The 13,655-nt window shown below is 43.4% G+C and overlaps 1 protein-coding gene across 4 annotated transcripts in view; it reads right to left on the bottom strand.

Moving 5' to 3' along the window:
* Positions 1 to 1,372: 1,372 nt before the first annotated feature.
* The window catches only part of ACSL1 (acyl-CoA synthetase long chain family member 1), a 277,457-nt gene continuing 265,174 nt past the window's right edge, over positions 1,373 to 13,655 (bottom strand). For all 4 annotated transcript variants that reach the window (XM_079909245.1, XM_079909247.1, XM_079909246.1 and 1 more), the window contains 6 exons: positions 11,808 to 11,896; positions 10,721 to 10,837; positions 4,902 to 5,045; positions 3,722 to 3,823; positions 3,542 to 3,613; positions 1,373 to 3,165 (listed from right to left, as the gene is read on the bottom strand). In XM_079909245.1, coding sequence (XP_079765371.1) covers positions 3,025 to 3,165; positions 3,542 to 3,613; positions 3,722 to 3,823; positions 4,902 to 5,045; positions 10,721 to 10,837; positions 11,808 to 11,896 — 665 coding nt within the window. In that variant the 3' untranslated portion in view covers positions 1,373 to 3,024. The remainder of the gene's footprint in view (positions 3,166 to 3,541; positions 3,614 to 3,721; positions 3,824 to 4,901; positions 5,046 to 10,720; positions 10,838 to 11,807; positions 11,897 to 13,655) is intronic.

The following is a 13,655-nucleotide window of genomic DNA, read 5'->3' as shown; positions in this document are numbered from 1 at the left end:
ACAGAAGCTTGGTTCAAAATTTCAAATATTTGTTCAAATGAGAATAATTTAACAAACACCCACCAGTTGCTAAGTCCTGTGCTGGGAGCCCAGGGAGGAGACAGAAAGGTCACAGTTCCCGTGAGGGAATGAGAGCAAGAGGGCGCAGGGCAGAAAAAGACACGAGGAACTTGATAACCTAACTAAAAGGCAGACTGGATGAGGAGGCTTTTTTTTTTTTTTTTTAAGATTTTTTTGATGTGGACCATTTTTTTTTGAAGTCTTTATTGAATTTGTTACAATATTGCTTCCATTTTTTAAAAAATTTATTTATTTTTGGCTGTGTTGGGTCTTTGTTGCTGCATGCAGGCTTTCTCTAGTTGCGGCGAGTGGGGGCTATTCTTTGTTGCGGTGTGCGGGCTTCTCACTGCGGTGGCTTCTCTTGTTGCGGAGCACGGACTCTAGAGTGCAAGCTCAGTAGTTGTGGCAAGCGGGCTTCAGTAGTTACGGCTCAGGGGCTCTAGAGCACAGGCTCAGTAGTTGTGGCACACAGGCTTAGTTGCTCCATGGCATGTGGGATCTTCCCGGACCAGGGCTCGAACCCCTGTCCCCTGCGTTGGCAGGCGGATTCTTAACCACTGCGCCACCAGAGAAGCCCTGCTTCTGTTTTATGTTTTGGTTTTTTGGCCCTGAGGCATGTAGGATCTCAGCTCCCTGACCGGGGCTTGAACCCAAACCCCCTGCACTGGAAGGTGGACCGCCAGGGAAGTCCCGTGTATGAGGAATCTTACCAGAGAGGGGGTGCACAGGGCTCGAGCTTTAGAGGAAGAAAGCAGACATCAGCACCCCAAACCCAAGACTGCAGGGAAAGAGGACTGAAAACAGGCTACAGAAAAACTTAGGGGGTGATTAACCAAGACCTCTGGAAAAGAAAATCTTTAAAATGACAGCGTAGGGTAGTGATAGAAGAAAAGAAACAGTCGGCTGCTGTCAATGGGGCACCTTCTCCGACAGTTCCACAGGGAGAGAATGACTCCAGCGAGGCCGAATGAAATCCACCCCAGGACCACCAACTGCAGCGATGCCTCCTGCACTGTCGCTTTCCCCCCGAGAATTTGCACTTTCAAGAATATCCATGTTATTCACACCAAGACTTTCTTCTCTGCAACATAGCAGGGCCGTTGCTGGGAGCTGGCCGGGGCCCCGGCGTCAGCAACTGGAAATGTCGGGATGACTGCGTCCTAGGAAGCAGACCTGGGAGGGAGGAAAGAACTGGGAGGCTGAAGTCATTCTTGCTCTTCGCTTGTGCACATCAGAGGCGACGCCGAACGCGACACCTGATGCAAAAAGGGAGGCTTCACTCACTTGAAATGCAGAAATATTTATTTTGGTTTCCTTCATTGTTTTTGGAAATTCTGTTTTGGTTTATAAAACATAGAAATAGCCAACACTTAAAGCAAACATTCAAAACCCCATTGTGACAAATTATTGACTTCTTGTGCAATTAAGAATGCACGTATGAAGCTAGGCTACCAAATAGCGTTATTACAACGACAACTCTTTAGGGCAAACCCTGTTGTGCTTGTATAATACAGGTAGTCACATATCCACAAACAACTGCTTTCAACATATAAATGACAACTAAATTCAGTCACATGTGGCAAAGACTTGCAGTAAAGTGAAATGCTGTTAATTACCCAAATTAACTTAAAAAAAAAAATCCCTTGAGAAGTTAATCCCAGGAAATGAGTTTTCCAGATTCCTATGTCTTAGAATTTTGGCTTGTCAAATACATTTCATAGAAATCAGGTAGCATTATGATAGAAGAGCATTTATTAATTACCATCCATTTCAATAAGTACCCAAGTGTATCTACTCCCTTAATTTTTTTTTTTTTTTTTTTTTTTTGCGGTACGCGGGCCTCTCACTGCTGTGGCTTCTCCCGTTGCAGAACACAGGTTCCGGATGCACAGGCTCAGTGGCCATGGCTCACGGGCCCAGCCGCTCCGCGGCATGTGGGATCCTCCCGGACCGGGGTACGAACCCGTGTCCCCTGCATCGGCAAGCGGACTCTCAACCACTGCGCCACCAGGGAAGCCCCCTTAATATTTTTAAAGACATGCCTTGCCTGAGAGTTTATTCTGGGGGAAAAAAGCCACTTAATCACAACATACTCTTCTGATATGAAAACCACATTAAAAACCATCACAGACAGAGCGACGGGTTCAGTGAAGATAAAGTGGACAGTTCTTCAGGCGTCACAGTTGAACATGGCTGATCCAGGTCATTGTTTCCTTGTTGAAATGCTTGTCTTCACTGCAGAGTCTAAGGCAGATTTTTTTTATAACCCCTGGGAAGGGATGGAGGGAGGGAATCGGGTCTCGAGAAGAGGGTCGGTGAATATTCTGCTCTGTGGACGCCAGAATCCACCCGGTCTGGTGAGCGGCCATCCATCCATACCTGCGTTGTTCTGAGTTAGGTCCATCCTCTGCTCCAACAGGAGTGACAGGGGTTAATCAGAAGGGTCACATGAGATGGGGAGGGGACGGTGGCAGGGATTAAAAAAAAACCTCTGGTCCACTTGCAACTTCCTGCAGCTGGGACAGTTCTTGTTTATAAGGGACGGTTCCCTCCAGTGCACGGTACTCTTCAGAGCAGCAGACACCTGCAGAATTTGCAGCAAGTAGCAGACATCTCAGAAATAGCAAAGTCCTAACCACTTGGTTAGCAAAAAAGGGAGACAAGTTTTCACCCTCTTTTTAAACTGAGGAAGTCGTAAATAACTTAGCACATTTATAGTTTCCCCTTTACAATTTTTTTAAGGCTCATTTTGGAAATTATGTATCACCGTGAACATGGTCTGCAATGCGACGTGACCATAAGGCAGTGTTCCATTCCCTCTAAGCTTCCTGTGATGAGAATCTGAACGCACGAGGCAGACAAGACGCTCCTTCCCTACTTGCTCTTGTCAAAACTACCCACTGAGGCCACGGGCGGGAGAAGACCGCGGAGGCATGCGGCCTCTTCCCAACTTCCTTCCTCGCATTAGATTTTGATGGTGGAATAAAGTTCATCGATCTGTGACCTGAAATACTTCCGAAGCTCTGGCCTTTTAGCCTTCATCGTTGGGGTCAGAAGGCCGTTGTCGACAGAGAATAATTCAGGGTGGAGACTAATACCTTTGACCTGCAAAGAAACCAGGCAGTCAAAGGAGGAAAGGGGCACGGAGGCCACCTGAGTCTAAAAAGCACTTAAGCTTCCCAAGGGATAAAGACCCTTCTGGGCGACTCAAGCCAGCCTCTCAGGCCAGGTCCCGCTGCACTGTCTCAACAAAGGGCAGTGGCCTGTTGTCAGTACAGAATCAGGACTGTAGCCTGACCTCCAGGAAGAGAATTCACACCCTTGGTTACAAAAATCCCCTCCCCTACCAAACCACTCCACTATCCCTTCCGCACAGATGTCTTTACGTCACCTCATCCTCTTCTATAATATATTCACAAAAAGCATCCTCCAGTCAAAACCCCGTTTTGCAGGAATTCATACACTTGGATGCAAGTCTTACCTGTTCAAATGGTTTTAGGCCAGCATCCTTCCCAAGTCCCACCATGTCTTCCAGAACAGCTTTTTGGACACCCTAATAAGGCAAGAAAAGTAAGATCCTTACTCCCGTGGCGGGAGTCCCTGAACTTTGCACTTAATGCAAAGGGCGGGTCAGAAGTAGGCTGCACACTTCAGAACCTACCTTGCTTCTGCACAGCTCTTCAAAGGAGCCTTCAAAGCCTCGCTTCCGGGCCCAGGGACCTAGCGTCTCAATATCTGGTACCACAATTGCTATGAGAAATGCCTTTAACAGAGACAAGTAAGTTATTAACGGGCTTGATCCAGATGCTCTAAAATTGTGGTTCTTTATTATCTGCAGCCTGGGCCCCTGGGAGAATCTGATGGGAGTTACAGATCCTCTTTTCAGAGCATGTTACCAGCCCCAGAGTCTGTGGGGCCCAGGTTAACTCCTGCCTCTGAAATATAGACAGCATTGGGGATTTTGCAATAAATGTTTTAAAACAACCACTGGAAATCAAAACCTAATAAAACCCTAATTTTTACTTACTCATATATATTTTAAAAAATAAAACAGGGTCAAATAAGCAAACAAGGGGATAGATATCAGATAACTGCTTTATAAAAAGAGAAAATGTATGCAGATTCATTTAGAAAAAACTCTAATCCCTCATTCTTTACAATTTAGAGACAATGAAACTGAATAAAAATTAGAGGCATGGGTATGATTCCAGGTCGAAGAAACATAGGTTCACTTTCTTGTAAGAAAATATTCTTCCAAAATTATTTGAAAATTTCAAGATTTGTAGAAATATTAACCCTCAGGAAACCAGACACCCTTCTCTTCCTTCCCACCATCTGTCCAAAATTTTAGCAAATGATGTCTCATTGCAATACTGATGTTGGTTTTCGACTTTAAGATATGTTGGCTCACAACCACCATTTGCTCAAAAATGACGTAGGAGACATATCATAACAAGTTGGGTTTAATATGTTTGAAAATTCTAAACTTTCCTATAACCTGTGTATCAATATTTCCCCTCATAATTAAATTAGAAGCTTATTTTACCCACTCCCTTGGTATCCTTATCCAACTTCCCTTGGTAATATGAAATTAAAGAGAAAAAAACTTTTCTGGATAAGAATTGCCAAGAATAAGAGGTACAAATTTCCAGTTACAAAATAGATGAGAAAAGAAAGAAACGCCAAGCAGTAAAAACCAGTAACGTGTTGATAACATTCCAGCACATCAGACATGAAAGTCAACTCATACCCATCGCAAACTTCCCATCACACTGAAAGGCCCTGGACTTCTAGGCCCGGGCCACGCCGGCCACAGAATTCACGGCTGGGGCAGTGCGTACCTGCAAGCTCTCTCCGTGGACAAACACCTGAGCGACAGGTTCACTTCGCTGGTAGATGTTTTCAATCTTCTCCGGAGCTATGTACTCTCCTTGTGCCAGTTTAAAGATGTGCTTTTTCCTGTCGATGATCTTCAAGGTGCCATTCTGTTTGGAGGGCGGGGAGCGGCCTGTGAGCAGGTCCGGCAGCTGCTTCCCCCCCAGCAGCAGGCATTTCCTGTACACTATCATTTAACCCTAATAACCTCTGGCAGGGGTCAGCTGTTAACCCATTTTGCAGAGAGGCAAACTGAGGCTTAGAGAGATTATGTAACCTCCCCCAGGCCACTGAGCAGAGTAGAGAGACAGAGAAGGGACTTGGGAGCCCCCCTCACTCCCAGCCAACCAGAGCACCCCACTTGCTCCCTTCAGCTCAGCAAGTTTCACTTTGTCTCATATCTGAATCGGCCGCTCGATGGGGTAAAGGTCCTCGAGAGCTGAGACGCGCTCATCCTCCCACAGGGCTCTGCGCAGAGCAGGGGCTGCAGAGGCAGCAGCTCACTTCCCTCTGTCCCTGTTCCAGGGCGGGGGCAGGAGGGGGCTGTCAGCTGCCCCCATGATGACTGTGGGGATGCGAGAATCTCCAGACCAGACTCGCCAAATGCCAGTAGCTCCCACCTCCCCATCTCCCGTAAACAAAACCCCATCCCCACCCGAGGCCACTCTCTCGCTTCGGAGGGTCATCCACTGGAAAGTTCTCTCAGCCCACATCAGTTTTCCTCCGTTTCCAAAGGGAGCCGACTGAGGTCCAGGGAGATTATGAGATGTGCTCCTTAGAGCCATAGTCAGAATTAGAACGGATACTTCATCCCTCCTGAGTCTGGAAAGAGGGACTTAATTTATTTCTAAATAGCCTGGGTGGACTTGCCTGCTGGTCCAGTGGGTAAGATTCCAAGCTCCCAATGTAGGGGTTCTGGGTTCAATCCCTGGTGGGGGAACTAAATCCTGTATGCATGCCACAACTGAGAGTCCACATGCTGCAACTAAAGATCCCACATGCTGCAACTAAGACCCAGTGTAGCCAAAATAAATCAATAATAAATAAATAAATAAATATTAAGAAAAAGAAAAAAAAGAACCACGGTGAAGTACCATAATGTCTATGAAAAAAATAAATAGCTTGGGTACTCTGAAATTAATTGGGGGGGTATTCTTCAAAACAATAAAAATTTCGGAGTATAAAGCACCATAAAAGAGGGCAGACAGCAGAAGCAAGAAGAACTACAAGAGACAAGAAAGGACACTACATAATGATCAAGGGATCAATCCAAGAAGAAGATATAACAATTATAAATATATATGCACCCAACAAAGGAGCACCTCAATACATAAGGCAACTGCTAACAGCTGAAAAAGAGGAAATTGACAGCAACACAATAATAGTGGGGGACTTTAACACCTTACTTACACCAATGGACAGATCATTCAAAATGAAAATTAATAAGGAAACAAAAGCTTTAAATGACACAGTAGACCGGATAGATTTAATTGATATTTATAGGACATTCCATCCAAAAACAGCAGATTACACTTTCTTCTCAAGTGCGCACAGAACATTCTCCAGGATAGATCACATCTTGGGTCACAAATCAAGCCTCAGTAAATTTAAGAAAACTGAAATCATATTAAGCACCTTTTCAGACCACAATGCTATGAGATTAGAAATGAATTACAGGGAAAAAAACGTAAAATACACAAACATATGGAGGCTAAACACTCCGTTACTAAATAACAAAGAGATCACTGAAGAAATCAAAGAGGAAATCAAAAAATACCTAGACACAAATGACAATGAAAACACGACCATCCAAAACCTGTGGGATGCAGCAAAAGCAGTTCTAAGAGGGAAGTTTACAGCTATACTAGCCTACCTCAAGAAACAAGAAAAATCTCAAATAAACAATCTAACCTTACACCTAAAGGAACCAGAGAAAGAAGAACAAACAAAACCCAAAGTTAGCAGAAGGAAAGAAATCATAAACATCAGAGCAGAAATAAATGAAATAGAAACAAAGAAAACAATAGCAAAGATCAATAAAACTAAAAGCTGGTTCTTTGAGAAGATAAACAGAATTGATAAACCATTAGCCAGACTCATCAGGAAAAAGAGGGAGAGGACTCAAATAAATAAAATTAGAAATGAAAAAAGAGAAGTTACAACAGACACCACAGAAATACAAAGCATCCTAAGAGACTACTACAAGCAACTCTATGCCAATAAAATAGACAACCTGGAAGAAAATGGACAATTCTTAGAAAGGTATAAGCTTCTAAGACTGAACCAGGAAGAAAAAGAAAATATGAACAGACCAATCACAAGTAATGAAATTGAAACTGTGATTAAAAATTTTCCAAACAAAAGTCCAGGACCAGATGGCTTCACAGGTGAATTCTACCAAACATTTAGAGAAGAGCTAACACCCATCCTTCTCAAACTCTTCCAAAAAATTGCAGAGGAAGGAACACTCCCAAACTCATTCTATGGGGCCACCATCACCCTGATACCAAAACCAGACAAAGATACTACCAAAAAAGAAAATTACAGACCAATATCACTGATGAATATAGATGCAAAAATCGTCAACAAAATACTAGCAAACAGAATCCAACAACACATTAAAAGGATCATACACCATGATCAAGTGGGATTTATCCCAGGGATGCAAGGATTCTTCAATATACGCAAGTCAATCAATGTGATAAACCATATGAACAAGATGAAGAAGAAAAACCACATGATCATCTCAATCGATGCAGAAAAAGCTTTTGACAAAATTCAACACCCATTTATGATAAAAACTCTCCAGGAAGTGGGCATAGAGGGAACCTACCTCAACACAATAAAGGCCATATATGACAAACCCACAGCAACATCATTCTCAATGGTGAAAAACTGAAATAATTTCCTCTAAGATCAGGAACAAGGCAAGGATGTCCACTCTCACCACTACTCTTCAACATGGTTTGGGAAGTCCTAGCCACGGCAAGCAGAGAAGAAAAAGAAATAAAAGGAATACAAATTGGAAAAGGAGAAGTAAAACTGTGACTGTTTGCAGATGATATGATACTATACATAGAGAATCCTAAAGATGCCACCAGAAAACTACTAGAGCTAATCAATGAATTTGGTAAAGTTGCAGGATACAAAATTAATGCACAGAAATCTCTTGCATTCCTATATACTAATGATGAAAAATCTGAAAGAGAAATTAAGGAAACACTCCCATTTACCACTGCAACAAAAAGAATAAAATACCTAGGAATAAACCTACTTAGGGAGACAAAAGACCTGTATGCAGAAAACTATAAGACACTGATGAAAGAAATTAAAAATGGTACCAACAGATGGAGAGATATACCATGTTCTGGGACTGGAAGAATCAATACTGTGAAAATGACTATACTACCCAAAGCAATCTACAGATTCAATGCAATCCCTGTCAAATTACCAATGGCATTTTTTACAGAACTAAAACAAAAATCTTAAAATTTGTATGGAGACACAAAAGACCCCGAATAGCCAAAGCAGTCTTGAGGGAAAAAAACGGAGCTGGAGGAATCAGACTCCCTGACTTCAGACTACACTACAAAGCTACAGTAATCAAGACAATATGGTACTGGCACAAAAACAGAAACACAGATCAATGGAACAAGATAGAAAGCCCAGAGGTAAACCCATGCACCTATGGTCAACTAATCTATGACAAAGGAGGCATGGATAGACAATGAAGAAAAGACAGTCTCTTCAATAAGTGGTGCCAGGAAAACTGGACAGCTACCTGTAAAAGAATGAAATTAGAACACTCCCTAACACCATACACAAAAATAAACTCAAAATGGATTAGAGACCTAAATGTAAGATTGGACACTATAAAACTCTTAGAGGAAAACATAGGAAGAACACTCTTTGACATAAATCACAGCAAGATCTTTTTTGATCCACCTCCTAGAGTAATGGAAATAAAAACAAAAATAAACAAATGGGACCTAATTAAACTTAAAAGCTTTTGCACAGCAAAGGAAACCATAAACAAGACGAAAAGACAACCCTCAGAATGGGAGAAAATATTTGCAAATGAATCAACGGACAAAGGATTAATCTCCAAAATATATAAATAGCTCATGCAGCTCAATGTTAAAAAAACAAACAACCCAATCCAAAAATGGGCAGAAGACCTAAATAGACATTTCTCCAAAGAAGACATACAGATGGCCAAGAAGCACATGAAAAGCTGCTCAACATCACTAATTATTACAGAAATGCAAATCAAAACTAAAATGAGGTATCACCTCACACCAGTTAGAATGGGCATCATCAGAAAATCTACAAACAACAAATGCTGGAGAGGTGTGGAGAAAAGGGAAGCCTCTTGCACTGTTGGTGGGAATGTAAACTGACACAGCCACTATGGAGAACAGTATGGAGCTTCCTTAAAAAACTAAAAATAGAATTACTATATGATCCAGCAATCCCACTACTGGGCATATACCCTGAGAAAACCATAATTCAAAAAGGCACATGCACCCCAATGTTCATTGCAGCACTATTTACAATAGCCAGGTCATGGAAGCAACCTAAATGCCCATCGACAGATGAATGGATAAAGATGTGGCACATGTATACAATGGAATATTACTCAGCCATAAAAAGGAACGAAATTGGGTCATTTGTTGAGATGTGGATGGACCTAGAGACTGTCATACAGAGTGAAGTAAGTCAGAAAGAGAAAAACAAATATCGTATATTAATGCATATATGTGGAACCTAGAAAAATGGTACAGATGAACCGGTTTGCAGGGCAGAAATTGAGACACAGATGTACAGAACAAACATAGGGACACCAAGGGGGGAAAGTGATGGTGGGGGGATGGTGGTGTGATGCATTGGGAGATTGGGATTGACATGTATACACTGATGTGTATAAAATTGATGACTAATAAGAACCTGCTCTATAAAAAAATAAAATTAAAAAATTAAAAAAAAAGAAGTTCTAAAACTAATGTTCCCTAAACCAATGGTCATCATGTTTTTCTCCTTTTTTCAAACTGTCCAAGAACAGCAGAAATAAAGGGGAATTTCTATGTAATCATTCCTCATAGGTGATAAATAAGTAAATAAATAAATAAAGCACCTGTAAGACTAGAACAATACACAATAATAAAAATTACACTAGCCATTTGAGTGCTTGCAATTAAGCACAGTAACAACTTTAAAAAGCAGTGGTGTCACCACAACAAGCAAAAGTGGTGAAACCTACAGGTCGGCTTTTTGCACAAGCAACTCACTCCCAAGACGGACTCTGTATTTCTCTATAGTAAACGGTTCTGAGGCTAAGTTCAAAGGGATGGCCTGATCCTCTAAGTACTTATCCTGTTTTTACTGAGATGACAATGCTAAGAAACATGTGTGCTCACAAATTTTCGCCTGTCGTACATGCCTGGCAGCCTATGCAGTGCCCCCAGACCTTAACTAAGGCCTCAACATCAAGGCACAGCAGTGAAATGTGAAAAGCCAGACACAGTGTCTCTGGATTTCAAGCCGGAAGCAGCAACCAGAAAGGATGTCAAGCATCAAAACAAAACATATTTGCTGCCGTTAAAGTGAAAATGCTACACGAGGATGCTAAGTATAAGCCTGTTTCCTGCAGAAGACGGAAGGGTCTACGCTCCACCACTCGGTGAGGAGAAAGGGGAGGGAAAGTTAGGGTGCCACTGCGACGTGGGGTTTTTTCTTCCCTACGGTGGAACAAAAGTGTCTGTGAACAGGGGAGGGGATCACTTACTGGTAACCACTTTCCAATGTCCCCTGTGTGCAACCAGCCGTCTTTATCCAGAGCTTCTGCTGTGTTTGTTGGGTCCTTTAAGTAGCCTTGAAATACATTAGCCCCTTTCACACACACCTGAGGGGAAAAGATCGGGAGGGAGGCGTGGGAGTTGGAAGAAGGTGGATGAAAGGTACAAACATCCAGTTATACGATAAATAAGGACCAGGGGTGTCATGTACAGCATGGCGACTACAGTTAGCACAGCCATAGGGAAGATTTTAAAGTTGTTAAGAGAGCAGATCTTAAAGAGTTCTCATCACAAGGGAAAAAACCACATTTCTTCTTTTTTTTGTATCTTTATGAGAGGATGGATGTTTACTAAACTTGCTGCGGTGATCATTTCACAATATATGCGAGTCAAATCATGATGCTGTACACCTTAAACTCACACCGTGCTAGGTGTCAATTATATCTCAACAAAACTGGAGGGGGAAACAGATGATCTGTTAAGAGCACTGCCTGGGGCTTCTCCAGAGAAACCTCGTGTGTGTGTGTGTGTGTGTGTGTGTGTGTGTGTGTGTGTGTGTGTGTGTGTGTGTGTGTGTGTGTGTGTGTGTGTGTGTCTCCCAGAGCTACCAGAGCCCCGCTGGCATCGTGGCAGCACCTCCAATCCCCCACTTCCCTTCCATAATGGCCTTGGCTGTAGTCAAGTTCCAGGGCTCACGCTCACCCTAGGCTCTGGATCAGAGCTTCTGGAAAATCCCAAAGCAATTTGGCCTTCCTTCCTCTAGCCAGTAGCTCACTAACAGGCATGGAGGGCAATTAGCAGACAGGAAGCCGCGGCCCAGGACTTCAGGCCCTGGAGCCTCTGTACCCTCCTGGGCCCTCGGCCCCATCGTGGCTGGCGGCAGAAGGCAGGCATTAGAGCCCCCCACCTCCCTACCCGCCCTGCGAGTTAGGCATAAATGTACCGTCAAAAAGAAGCCTGTGTGACTCAGGGTCACCAGCAACACCAAGCTCAGTGGCTTTACGTGCTGTGGTGCTGAGAGGTGGCTGGTTACTGGAGGAGCCCGCAGTGCGGGGGTGACTGCGGGATTTCACTCACCTCGCCCTCGCCCTTGGCAGCCATGTAATTCATTTCTTCCACATCGACAAGCTTTATAATGTTGCAAGGCATTGGGGCACCAACATGGCCTGTATATCAAATAAAAGATGATCACTCCTACCGTGACTACCGATATCCTTAGGACAGATCACTTTTATCACAAACAAGCCCACTCACGATGAGAACAGAGGGTATAAACCTCTGGTTTCGGCAATCACAGCCTGTCTCCCCCTGGTAAATTACAAAGGTTATTCCTAGAAAAGAGACAAAAACAGTCCAATGTCTCCTAGGGAGCTTTCCCAAGTCTGACGCTCCAAATTATTTTTCAAAGTATAAATGACCTGGCTGCTCATTTTCAGGGTTTCTTTGAACACCTGGAAGCAGGTTTCCTGAAACTTTCACCTGGTTCCCATGATCTGAGGGCCCTGCTCTCCCTCATACAGAGGTCACGTCCCCGTTCTCTATAAGAACAGACCTTGACGGGTCAGATGGTTCTGACTAATACGGCCTTATTCCCTTGATTATAAACGAACATGTTTTACATGTAAGTTTATGAAGACAGGACAGGGATTCTTTTCACAACTCACTTAACTCTCTTGCCAGACAGTGCTAGGACTGGGTTCTTTTCCCAAAACAAAAGTAACAGATATTAGATTAAGTTTTAAGAGCATCACAAGTCATTCTTCCTATGTTTTGATAATTTTAGCTTAAAGAAATCACTATTCAAATTCTCTAGCCGGTAAGGCACCAGGAGTTAAAAATTAAACAAACAGGGACTTCCCTGGTGGCGCAGTGGTTAAGAATTCACCTGCCAATGCAGAGGACACGGGTTCGATCCCTGGTCCGGGAAGATTCCACATGCCACGGAGCAACTAAGCCCGTGTGCCACAACTACTGAGCCTGCGCTCTAGAGCATGTGAGCCACAACTACTGAGCCCATGTGCCACCACTACTGAAGCTCATGTGCCTAGAGCCCGTGCTCCACAACAAGAGAAGCCACCGCAATGAGAAGCCCACGCACAGCAACGAAGAGTAGCCCCTGCTCGCCACAACTAGAGAAAGCCCACACGCAGCAACGAAGACCCAACACAGCCAAAAATAAATAAATAAATAAATTTATTAAAAAAATATATTAAACAAACACCATGAAAAAGGTTCACAGACTGTTAGTGCCAATCGCAGCGGAATTATGCTACTAGAAAGTGCTTGATACTAGGATCTATGTCATTAGATGCTCATACGTGTAAAACAGCAAACAAATCACAGAATTTATTTATCACAGCGTAGAATACACTGCCGGTGTGGGACAGGGGAAAGCACAGGAGTTTTGTGGTCAGACCTGGGTTGGAATCCTGGCTCCAAAACATAAAGCTGTGTAAATTCTTATACATTACTGACATGCTTTTTAGCCAACAATCAGTCATGTCCTCGCAGAGGTAACAGGGCTTCTCTCACAGGGGCGCTGGGATGAAGCACATATAATATGCATCATAAACTCCTGAGGCAGAACCTCAGGCAGGACAGTTTGTCCTCCCCTGTTTTTTCCTTTGGGGACAAAGGACTTGTGTTTATTTCTGTCTGGAGTCTCTGGAAATTTAATTAAAATTTACCAGCAAATAATTAGGCCCCAATCAATTCCTGGAAAGCTCTGTTGGGCCAAACATTCTGAACCTGGTATAAAGAACACCATCTCTAGATGTGACCTTCAGGATCTACGTAAGTCTCTGTTGCCACCCACCCAGGTTGACAGTCAGAGCCTCAAAGTCACATCCCACTCTGCCACAGGGCCCCCTGGTTTCCAAGATTGTTGACCCCAAGGCCTAATCATCAGAGACACAGCACTTGTTT

Source organism: Stenella coeruleoalba, assembly GCF_951394435.1.
Source record: "Stenella coeruleoalba genome assembly, chromosome: 21".
Classification (NCBI taxonomy): Eukaryota; Metazoa; Chordata; class Mammalia; order Artiodactyla; family Delphinidae; genus Stenella; species Stenella coeruleoalba.
The sequence above is the reverse complement of the archived record's forward strand: the minus strand, read 5'-3'. Positions and strand labels throughout refer to the sequence as shown.